Source organism: Acomys russatus, chromosome 17, assembly GCF_903995435.1.
Source record: "Acomys russatus chromosome 17, mAcoRus1.1, whole genome shotgun sequence".
Lineage (NCBI taxonomy): Eukaryota > Metazoa > Chordata > Mammalia > Rodentia > Muridae > Acomys > Acomys russatus.
In genome coordinates this window covers 19,674,020-19,686,127 of record NC_067153.1, presented here as the reverse complement: position 1 = coordinate 19,686,127, position 12,108 = coordinate 19,674,020, and the positions used below count along the sequence as shown (strand labels likewise).

Below are 12,108 nucleotides of genomic sequence, written 5' to 3'. Positions count from 1 at the left end.
ATATGCCAGGAAAGAACTGGAAGCTATGTAGCTGATCAGCGTTACGGAGGACTGTTGGCAGCACCATGTATGACCAAAACAAGAGAACGTTAACGGAGAAGCCTAAGTAGACTAGAGCAACTGGCTTGTCTTTTCTCCCCTCTCTAAATCTTATTTTAAAATTCTGAAATATACAGAAAATAAATCTGGTTTTAAATTCATATATTCTGCATTCAAAGCCCAAGTCTGTTGCCCACCCTACTAGGAGATCTTTGACAGTTAACCTGAGCTTTTATGTATATATGAAAGGATAATGCTAATACGATCGAATTGAATTGGCCTTTTATTATGTGAAGATGAAAACAATGATTTTAAAATACTGAAGATGTACATGAGGGCACATAGCATTAGTGTGGAATATAGGACTGGCAGATTCATGCCTTGCCGAGGGCGCGTGAGTTCTGGCACACAAGGGAAGCTGGTTTCCCCATTTCAGGAAGCAAATAGTCATTGACCTTTGCTGGTTTCTGAGAAAACATACCCTAATCACTCCCAGACTGGATCGGAGGCTTGGCCTCTAGAGCCTAGACATCTACAAAGGACACTGGCATCATGGGAAGAACTATCTTTTGTTGGTTTATCTTCAAGAGGTCAGGAACAAACCTAAATACATTTTCTCCTACTTTATAGCAAAAGGGCCCACAGGGACTTTATCTAAACCCTCCAGAGAAGGGCTTTGTTGATGTTGTTTCTTGTCTAAATTGGCATACTCTTTGAAGGTAAGAGACTGACTAGCTCCTGAACACATTAAGACCTGGCTTTGGAATTCCTGGGTGTGAGAATTCACAGATCAGAACTAGAGAGCTAATCTTATTTATCGAAGACCAGATCTCCAGGCATCAATATGGAAGACCACACCCAATAGTGTGATCAATACTTCAAAGAGTAGAGGGACACTTACAGAGGAAGTTTGGCTGGCAGACAACATTCCACAGTTGGTATTAAGTCCCAAGTTCATTTCTGACTGGCTGTGAAGCAAACACACACACACACACACACACACACACACACACACACACACACACAATATATATATATATATATCTGTAAGATGGAAATATTAGCAATAATAGGACAAGCATTAAATTAACTATGGAGGGACAGGGGCCTAGAGAGATGGCTCAGTGGTTAAGAGCACTCACTACTCTTACGAAGGGACCTGGGTTTGGTTCCCAGCATCACCTGTTCCAAGGGACAGACACCCTCTTCAGACAACAGACACATACAAGGTTTACAAAATATACATGCAGACAAACACTGATAACACATAAGATAAAAGTAAATATATTTTTTTTAAATAGTGTACATAGTGCTAGCACACAGTGGAAACATGAATAGCTGACAATTGCTGCTACTGTTACTAGCAAAGAGACCTCTGGCAACCTTTAATCAAACTGTTCTAAGCTTTCAAAACACCGAATTAAGGCAAGTCTTCAAGCCAGAACCACACCTGACATCCAGCTCCCTTGGAAAGGCTTTTCCAGGGCAACTTGCAGACACAGTCACTCATCTCTGAATCCCTGAGCCTAGCAGTAGAATGCACTCAATAGTGTGTGTACTGACAGGAGAGCAGTGTGCAGTACTCAGCTTATAGTGCTATGATGAACACTTTGTATTAATTCTCCCATCTATGAATTAAACCTTTTTGTCCTATGAGAATTATGACTTTTTAAATTTTCTTCAACATATTACCTCCCATAAAAGAATCCAAATAATAGCCCTGCACCACATGCAGCAGGGCTTGGCAACATGACCACCACACAGATGCTCCCCGAAGATGTGTTGAACAGATGCTGCTCATAGGTCACTTATGTAAGTTCTCACATTTCAATCTGAAATCCACATCCACACCCTCAGTGAAGTATTATACTTAAATATCACTATTAAGAATTCCCTGGAACATGGGCAGGAAGAAAAGCTACCTCTTCGTGAGATCAAAACTGCAAAAGATGACACAAGTCAAGTCTCATCTACGCACTACAAAGTCTGAAACATGACGGCAGACATTTAGAATGTTTTACTAACAAAACTTTGGAGATAGATTATCTCTTTGGGTCTCTACCTTCTTCGCAGTTAAGTGAAGAAAAGAGCAGTCCTCCTCCATAAAGTTCTACAGGTAGACGCTACACAGAGGACACATGTAGCTCTACACAGCTGACTACAAGTTACCATGTATGCTGTGTGTCTACAGCTGGCCTTATATGGAGCAGCAGCTAAAGAAATGGACAAAGCTTATTCCTCCACCAGCATCAAAGTAAAATGCTAGCCCTGTATCAAGTAACCAGGCAGATTCCTCCCCCCCCCAAGGACTATGATGTGCTCTCCTTCACATCCAAGGTGCTAAGTACTGGCCACTCCCAGTCTTTAAAGGGATAATGCATCCCAGTATCTTGGTCCACATTCCTAAAATGGCTGCTTGCTCCTTTCTCATGAAAACCTTGTCTACTGGCCACTTAGCCATACTTCCAAAGGGTCATAAGCAGAAGAGCATACACTAGTATGCTCTGGTTCCTGAATAAGCAACGTGTTGGCCTTGTGCTTGGAAAACACAGAGGGGGCAGGATGAAACCTTAGCAGAACCCCAGCCGACCCGTTCCAGCCTCTCAAAAGAATGTGTCCCAGCCAAAGCGTGACTCTCCAAACCATATGTGTCCTCCAGCCCCAAAGGGGAAGCCTTGAAGTAGTAAGCTCTTAGCCTCTTCTTACCATGGTATCTGATTAATTTCCCAGAGTGCACATCCCAGAGGGATTTAAACACAAGCAGCAGCATCTGCACCACATGGTGTACTGTTTGACAGAGATACACAAGAGGGGAAAGTGTTAACCCTGAATTAATCAATTTGGGGTTCCAAGTTTGGCGCTTTCACAGGTTTTTAGTTGAACCCCATGTGTGTTAATTCGTCATATAAACAGCACACAAAGTCATAAATAAACAGGAACTTCTTAACTACCAGAACTAGGAAAAGCCTTGTTTCCAAACAGAAGGCCAAGCTACCCAAATTACTCCCTAGAGTTTCCACATCACCCCCCTCCAAAAAAAGTACCCAAAAATTCTTTTTCTAAGAATAACCACAAAATAACACAAGCCAAATTCTTGCAATTTCCAAATCTCTCACTTGTGAAGTATATGCAAACAAACTTTCCTGGTATGTTCACATTTTTTTTTTCCTTTTATTTTAGGAGCAGCAATTCTTGTGCCCCGCCCCAATCTTTTATTTGTTGAGGCAAGGTCTTCCTATGTATCCTTGGCTATGAACTGACAACCTTCTGCTCAGTCTCCACAGGCTAGCATCATAGTGTATGCCATGTCTACAGCAGGTCCCGGGGCCTAGGAATTTTTGAAATAAGGTCCTACTGTGCAGCCCTGGCTGGTCTGGGACTCATTAGGTAGACCAGGGTAGGATCAAGTTTGTGGAGAATCCTCCTACCTATATTGCCCAATGGCTAGGATTACAGTTACGACCCACAACACCCAGCCTCCTAATACTAAAGTACCAGGTTGGGATGATCTACTTAAGATGTCCATAATACTATAGCTTTTCCATATATATAAGCTTGAAAGAAAAAATAAAATATTCAACCTTGTGATTATCCAACAATGTAAACATACATTTCATATATATGTATATAACCACAGAAAGTCCAACATCACAGAATATGATTCAAGGGTTAAAAGATACACACTGGGAAAAATGATTTCTTAACCAACACTGTACTCAAGTTCAGATAAGATTCTATTACTAACTACTGTATAATTGGTACAAATGCAACTTTTACTGATATGTTTTAGAGACAAGAGTATATCATTGTATTCTAATATGTCACTTTTAAACTTTCTAGGCTGGTTCCAATTCTTAAGTTCAAAGGTCATGGGGGGGACACCAAAACAAACAAAACCTTATTTATTGCATTTGCACTTAAATGTTGCTACCTTAAACTAAGATTAAGGTGGATGGTCATAGATGTTAAGCCCTACTCTAAAATGTTACTTCTATACGCAGGCACCCCCCCACAAACAGCACCCCAAAGGCCCTTATCATCTGCTGCACAAACAGAATACAGTAACAGTATCTGAGTGTGCAGAAAGTTACAATAACTAGCAGCTCTATTAACAGGCACTGAAGACATTATCTGGAAGGAAAACAGCCCCACAGTCTAATCAGTGTGAAACCCTTTAGAGGCCTATCTACATAGAAACAGAAAGGATGGCCACACTCTCTCAGATGGGCCTGTTCCGTCCAACTCCTCACCAATACGTGAAGGGCAGAATCATGAGGCTGAATGCCTGGCAGCTCGGTTTAAGTCCTGATAACTAACCATCAGGCCACTGACTGGGGGGTGGGGGGGGGGGGAACATTACCGCTGGCTTTCAAATACACGTAGTTAGGTGGTATTTCTCCACCTACTTCAACATTCATTTCCATCACTCAACAATGACTCCGGAGAATACTGTAGAAGCAACCCTAACAGGAATAAAACTGGAACAAAACAGACTAGTTTATAGCACGTGGCAGGTGGGCAACACAGGACCCTGGAACAACAGATGCTTCCCACCTCCTAACAATTCCATACCCTACCCATCCAAATACTGTTTCTTCATACATTAGACAGCATGAGTACCAAAGGCAGTTCCAGGCAGAAGCTCAGGATTCCCTATATCACCGAGGGCTGATAAATAAATAAATGGTAGCCTTAAATTTAAAAAAAAAAAAAAAGTTCTCCAACCCTCAAATAAACCAAGCACATAATTATGGGGGAAACTCTCTTCCTGCCTTCACTGTCATTTGCAGCCAGGATAGGCCTGGCTGCCTAGAATGAGAGTAGTGTACTGGGGCACTGAGAAACTGCACTGAGTTTCTGGGAAGCTGCCTTATTTTCACCGAGATTTCGCAGGCTTATTTATGTAGCTGTAAACCTGGGTTTACAGGTTTCTCCTCACCCACCAGACTCTATGATTAATCTAAAACTGTTATAAAGGAATATAGCTTTGCCCTCGCCCTTGCCCCTGGACATCCATCTGCTGCAGGCTGGGCTTCTTGCAGCTTCTAGTCCCATCTACCAGTCTGATCAGCTCTGCAGACCGCAGTGGCTTCAGCTCTCTCACCAGAACCTTCGGAGTGTCCTGCGGATCTGGTGCAGCAACCCTGAGCCCCTATAAACCAAAGGCACTGGAGCAAGAGGAGCGGGGCGGGGACCTGTTTGTACAGACCTCCTTCCTAATGGGCTCCTGCTCACTTTAGGAACAGAGGACTAGCAGACACAGGCAGCGGATGGAAACAGTCTCAATCCGAGTTCCCTTTTATTCCTTTGGGGTTTTCCACCAGCTCTTATCTCTACAGCTAAGTCTGCCTGGTCCCGCTGGGCTGCGGAGAAGTGCATTCACGGCCCATCTCCAAGTCTCTGGCTGGTGACCTTGGCCACGCAGCCTCGCCTTTCTGCCCTCCGTGGTCTGACGCCACGTACTTCGCGGGGTGAGGAAAGGGTCACAATGATGTGGAAGCGCTGAGCCGACTGCCTGGCACCCAGACAGGGTGCAAGACAGACTAGAGGATCTCTCTCTTTTACTCGGGGCGTCCAGAGCTCACTCAGTCCTGCCCCACTTCAGTCCCCAGGCTCTCAAGCCTGCAGGACCCCGGGAAGGGTCGCCAAGGGGGACAGCAGGGGCCGGGGGCTGCCGGAGGGGGTGTGGCTCCCCCAGTCACCCGGCTCCCCGGGGGCCCCAGCCCACCCAGTTGCCAGGCCGCCGCCTACCTCCTCCAGCAGCGTGACGGTGTTCCTGCAGTTGTGCAGCCGCGTGGTGAAGCTGGACGTGGTGGGCGAGTTGTAGTCTTCGGTGGTCTCGGCGATGAACTCGGACACGGAGATCTGGTCCGGCATCCTGCCGCGGGAGGGACGAGACACAAGCGGGGGCGGGCGTGAGTCACGGCGCAGGCTCCCGGGGCCGCCGGGCGGCTCATGAACGCCACGCGCGCAGCCCGACCCGCCGCGGCGCCCGGCCTGGCGCGCGAGGAGCGGAGCGGAGAGGAGCGGAGCAAGCGGCGCGGCGCCCTTCAAACTGCGAGCGGCGCGCGCACGCGGGCGGCGGCCGGGGACGCGCCTCCCCGAGCGCACGCAGGGGGCGGCGGGGCGGGGCGGGGCGGGGCAGGACGGGATGGGGCGGGGCGGGGTGGACGACTCCGCGGCGAGGACAGGCGGCTAGGCCCGCCTGACTTGGCGCTCGCTCCCGCGGCGCGGCGGGGGGGCGGGGGCGCGCCCGCGCCAGTCACGGGGACAAACACGGAAGTGGTCTGCGCACGCGCGGCGCATGCCCCGCCCCCTCTCCCGCTACCTCCCCCCCCCCCCGCCCCGCCCCACACCTCCAGCTCGGCCGGCGCGCGGCCCCCACCTCGCAACCACCCGCGCTAGTGCTGGTGCTGGTGCTCGTGCCCGTGGGGTTCCGGAACCGCGCCCCACAGCGCGCGCGCGCACACACACACACACACACACACACACACACACAAACACACACACACACACACACACACACACACACACACACACACACACACACACACCACACACACACACACACACACACACACACACACACACACACCACACACACACACACACACACACACACACACACACCACACACACACACACACACACACACACACACACACACCACACACACACACACACACACACACACACACACACACACACACACACACACACACACACACACACACACAGAGCCACCCCCGGAGCGGTTACTGCAGCGAGCTGGTTACGAGAGCGTTTTTGCAAGAGAGGGACCAAAAAAAAAAAAAAAACAAGAAAGAAGAAAAAAGTTGTACGTGTTCTTTTTTAGTCCTGAGTGGGTGCAGGAAGCGAGGCCCGGAAAGCCGCCTCCTTTTGCGCGGGCCGAGGCCCCAGGGACGGGGCGCAGTCCCGCTGCCCTCTGAACACCAATGCTTTTGCCTTGTGCACAGGAGACCGGGAAGACTATTTTAAAATACTTTGAATCTGTCTTTGTACAATTTTTTTTCCTAGCCCAGAGGAACGTCGAGGATCAGGAGAGGCAAAAGTATTTCTCGGGTGCAAATGCTCTTCATTGCTAAGCATAAGCTAAATTTCTTCTGAGAAAAGTACCAACTCACCCCCAGCAGATGTCAAAACCACCCATCTAATTTCTCACCACTGACTGGAAGAAGTTGATTTGGGAAACAGTAACAACAATAACAACCCAGGCCTTGAGAAGTGTCTCAGGATTGGCCTACAGGTAAGCGAGCATCTGTGCGAGCCTTCTTTGGAAGGCTGGCACTGTGGCCCACCCAGGGCTGCCTGCTCACCCATCCTATAAGGCTAGAGGTTGTGATCTCCGGCCCTTCTGTCCAGGGACCCACGGTGCGGACGTGTCTTGCCTGGGACCCGGCAGGGAGAGGAAGATTGCATGTCAGGAAGGAACTGGATCACACTATAAACTGCCCACAACTTCCAAGATGAGGGATGTCAGCAAGGGCAATATTCTTGCAGTCTTGGAGCCTGCTCTCCAGCAGAGGATCTGACAAACAGGCAATACAGTGGAGCAGACAGAGATATGAAAATGACGGGACCATGCAGAAAGCCTGCTCAGAAAAGGCTTCTGTCAAAGTGAGCAGAAAAGAATGAGAGTGAACCACACCTGTTGGTTGGGGGAATCTTGGATTCCCAACAAGGACACTCACTCAGGATGCCCAGTTAAACTTCATGGACGAGGACTTACTCTCTGAATAGGCAAAATGGCTTAAAATGTGTGCTGTTTATCACACACACACACACACTGACTCCGCCTCCCTTGGCCAAATTGGCTCTGCAGGTGCCTCCACTGAGGTTCTTCCCAGTGATCTCCAATGCAAGGAATTCTTTCAGCCTACTAAAGGAAGACCTTTCTAAGGCAATGAACACAAATAAACAGTTCCCTGGCAAAGAGAAGTGTGAGGAATTCGCCTTTAGAGCCATTCCTTTTAAAAAATGAATAAAGAAGGAGGCAAGTGTAAACCAGAGTACTTTCTTCTTTTCCCTTAAGACTTCAAAAGTTTGGTTTGCAGCACCTGGAGGGTGACACTCTTAGGGAGAAATAGGTAGGAGGAGCTTGGCAGCTGAAAATCCGTACTTGGAGGGTCACTGAAAGCACCCCTGTGCCATGGCTACAAAAAAATGTAGCATTTGAAGTATTGAAGTAACAACAATGCAGCATCTGAAAAATTATGTAGGCTGGAACGAATATGACCCTTACTAGCTTGGACTAATTAAGCTCCCTGAGCCTCCATAATCCCCTGCTACACACACACACACACACACACACACACACACACACACACACACACACACACACGGGGAGGGGGTCAGTCAGCACTGGGGCTTCCCTCCAAAGAGACCAGTCTTCCTCTGGGCTGTGACCCAGTCTGGGCTTTGAGATTCAGAATTGCCATCTAGTACCTGTCACTTCTACTGGGTTGACAGCACTCCTCTGTGTGTGGCATTAAGCAGTAAACATGAACTGTTCTTCAGAGCTTAGATTTGGTGAATAAGTGTGCTTGTTCTCAGAGGGCCTTGGACTGGACAGCTTTGGCTCCTAATACCGACCTGACGAGTCATCTTGCGTTTGGGTGCCGTGACTTAAAAATAGGAGAGTAGGTGTGTCAAAAGTGACCACACAGCGCTCTCCCAGCTGGAGCTGATTTGTATGTGCACTCAGCTCTGCAGATGAAAGAATAAAGATTATCACAGCGAGCTAAGCTTAACGATTGTTAAGAGCCAGGGATTTATTTCTTGACTGAATTCACCAGAGATCCCAAACTGCTGTCATCAATTGGTGTTTCAGTTTCCTCTGAAGAGCGGGTTATGTATCTGCTCCTCCTCCTCCAGCCAAGAAAGCAATATATGGACAATGAGACACTGTGCTCTGGTAAGTATATACCTCCTGAGACTGGCCTGCAATTAGAATTTCAAAGCTTCACACCTCAACCCACCATTTCTGGGGTTCATGGACCATAATCCTCTTTAAATTTGAAACCGTGCTCTAGTGCAAACCATTTGTACCTCCCCTTTTCTCAAATACCCTGAATGCCGTTCCTGGGTATCTGAAAGCAAACAGAGTCTGGCATGGGCAACACTGAAAGGCTGGGTTTCTTTATGGGGACCTACCCAGAAATATACACTATCCTCTTCAAAGCCAGGAAAAAAAACCAAAAAACAAAATACATGCACGAAGACTTGGGCTTCTGTGTACCCAGCTTTATATAAAGCAAGCACCATCTATGTTGACCTCACTATAATCCCCCTCAAAGACTGTTCATTACCCCCTAGGCCTCTCATTCAGCTAAGGACTGTGCTTGGAGCAGTGAGACAGTCATCCTGCAAGGATGCTTTGTGTCCTTGAATTGAAGCAGCAAGAACAGTAGAAGCTTGTTCTTCCGGACAGCAATAGCACTACTGACTTCTGTCACCTGGGAATGAGTCTGAGTCACCTTTCCAGTCACAAGCCTTCACTCTCCCATTGACTTTGGAACCAAAGGGCTCACTTGCAAGATGACTGACAATGACCCAAAGATGGGGACTGAAGGCGGGTGGCCAAGGGTGCTCTGAAACCCCATTGCTGCCCTTAGCCACCATGTGAGCCAGCCACAGCACTCTTGTCAAGTCCCCCATGGAACCAGCAACGGAAATAGGCTTCAGGTTCCTAGAACGCGCGTTGGTCCACTCTGTCACTGGCCTGGTTTTCTCCTATAGGAAACTGCGGTAAACAGATTGTTGGTAGAAATGAGAACAGATGTAGATAAAGATGTTGACACGTAGTGAATTCTCTTTGAACGTTTCTTGTGTGAAGCGTGACTATAAATACATCTCCTTTCATCCCACAACTCCGAAATCTCTAAATGAGTCACCCAGAGGATGGAAGAAGGTCGGGGGGGGGGGGTAAGAGAAGGGCTACACTGTGATTCCCAGAACCTGGAATCTCAGATGTAGCAATAAGTAGTCTTTGGAAGATTTGCTTATTCTTGTTAAGAGGTCAGAGCCCCTAGTGATGGTTCTGGATGTCGGAAGCAAATGAATAAAAAGTAGGGTGAATTCCGGTGAGGGTCAGAAATGAACTGTGTGGGCCAGCATGAGATGGCTCGGAGAGGTAAGTCCTTGCCACCAACTCTTGACAACTTGGGTTCAATCCCTGGAACCCATGGTAGGAGCAGAGAGCACCACCCTCAAGTTGCCCTCTGACCACATGCATACGTGGCACACACGTAACCCGACACACGGACATAAATAATTTCTTAGAACCAAAACTCTTCTAAAGAAGGATGTTTTAAGCCAGGTTGCTTCTAAGGGCAATAACAGAGGATTCCATCCTTAGAAAGGAAATTCGAAGATGGGGATGGCTTGGGCTCACACCTTTGCCCCACAGCAGCTATCAGACCTTATTAAAGCGATTTACATCTCTGTGCCTTGGTTTCCATAGCTGTCAAGGGGGGGGGGTGCGGAAGACACAATCCTAGTGCCCATCCACAGGAGTGAAGGAGCTAAGGAATATAGAGTACTTATCAGAGCCTAAGACATCCTCATTTATGCCACTTTTCAGATAGTATTATCAGAATTTGCAACTCTTATGTGGAGATAGATAGTCTGACATTTCCAGCTGATAGTCCCTTTTTGAACCCTCATGGCAACTTCATGTGTAAGTTTTAATTATCCAAAGTTTACCACTGAGGAAACCAAGACTGGAGTACAGGCCAAGGCCCTACTACCTGAGCACCTATCCTTGACCAGCACTATACTAGTGGTACGTACGTAATTAGTGAAATCACCACGTGGTCCTGAGGTGCAACCACCACAGGAACATGGAGCTGAGACGCAATGAAATCACACTGCAAGTATATATCCTTGAGCCTGGCAGACCTGCAAAATTGGTCTCTTTACTGTATGGCGCTGTACCACCGTGATGCTATCCTGGATGTAAGCTTCCTTGTGCATTTCACTTGCTAACTCATGGATTTGTTTTCTATCAGCTTAAGGAAATACTACAGGAAGGGAAAGCCCTCCCCAGGCAGGAGTGATGTGTCTGACTCCACATTTTATTCTATTAGGCTCACCTTACCATACTCCCCATGAAATAAAGGCTGTTTTCTTCAGGTTCTTTGTACAAGTGTTTCCCAAGTGCACTCATACAATTTCATGTAATTTTTTTTTACAGGCCTGTTCTATTCCTCACTGTACTTAATTTAATTTAAATACGTCACGTAAAACCACTAGAGTGTTCTCAGTAAGAGGGGAACATGGTTTGTCTGGAGACACAAAAACTCTCCTATTCTGACGTTCTATTTCCTCTACTGTTCCTCTACAGGAGTTAGGAGGGAAAAGGTATGCAGAATGCTGGGAACCCAGAAAGCTCAGAGCATGAGCATCAAGTGAATGAACTCAGGAATACATTTCTGTTCTGTCCCTTGAAAGAAGAGTAGCAGTCAACTGCGATCATATTTTGTGCCTTGGGCTGTTGGGTCACTGCAGTCACGACCTCACTTAACACTCACAGCATCTATATACTGAGAGTATGAGGTTATCCCCAAGTTTCTGGAGGGGAAACTGAAGGTCAAAGGTCACCCTGATGGACTGAAGCAGCCAGTGAAATGTCCTGGCCCTGGTGGTTAACCAGTGTTCCGGAAAGCTCAACAGAGTGACCACAGACAGTGGAAGGTCCCAAAGCCCCCAGGATATCTCTCTTGTGAGTCCAGTCTCAAATGCAAGCTTGACTGGTCTTGGAAGCAGTCCCCTGGCTCTGTTTATTGGTGGTTAAATCTGCACATGAATATTCTCAATAGCAGCCCTCTCTCTCTGCCATAAAGCACCAGCTCAGTTCGAGCAGACTTCAGACTCAGGTGCACTCCACCAACTTTGAACTCCCTACCGAGACAAGTAGCTCTGTTCATCTCAGGGCTCCGCTGAGAACTCAGATCTTCCCATTGGGTTTCCTGCACTACCAAGTTCCAGACTGCCAATTCCCAGGTGGCTCTCGGGAGCCTTGCTCGTCTGTCTCACCTACAGTCCTCA

General features: G+C 47.6%; 1 protein-coding gene across 1 annotated transcript in view; it reads right to left on the bottom strand.

The window, feature by feature from the left end:
* Asap1 (ArfGAP with SH3 domain, ankyrin repeat and PH domain 1) overlaps window positions 1-12,108 on the bottom strand; it is a 302,667-nt gene that overhangs the window by 217,929 nt on the left and 72,630 nt on the right. The window contains 1 exon segment of the mRNA XM_051159597.1: window positions 5,791-5,917. Coding sequence (XP_051015554.1) covers window positions 5,791-5,917 — 127 coding nt within the window.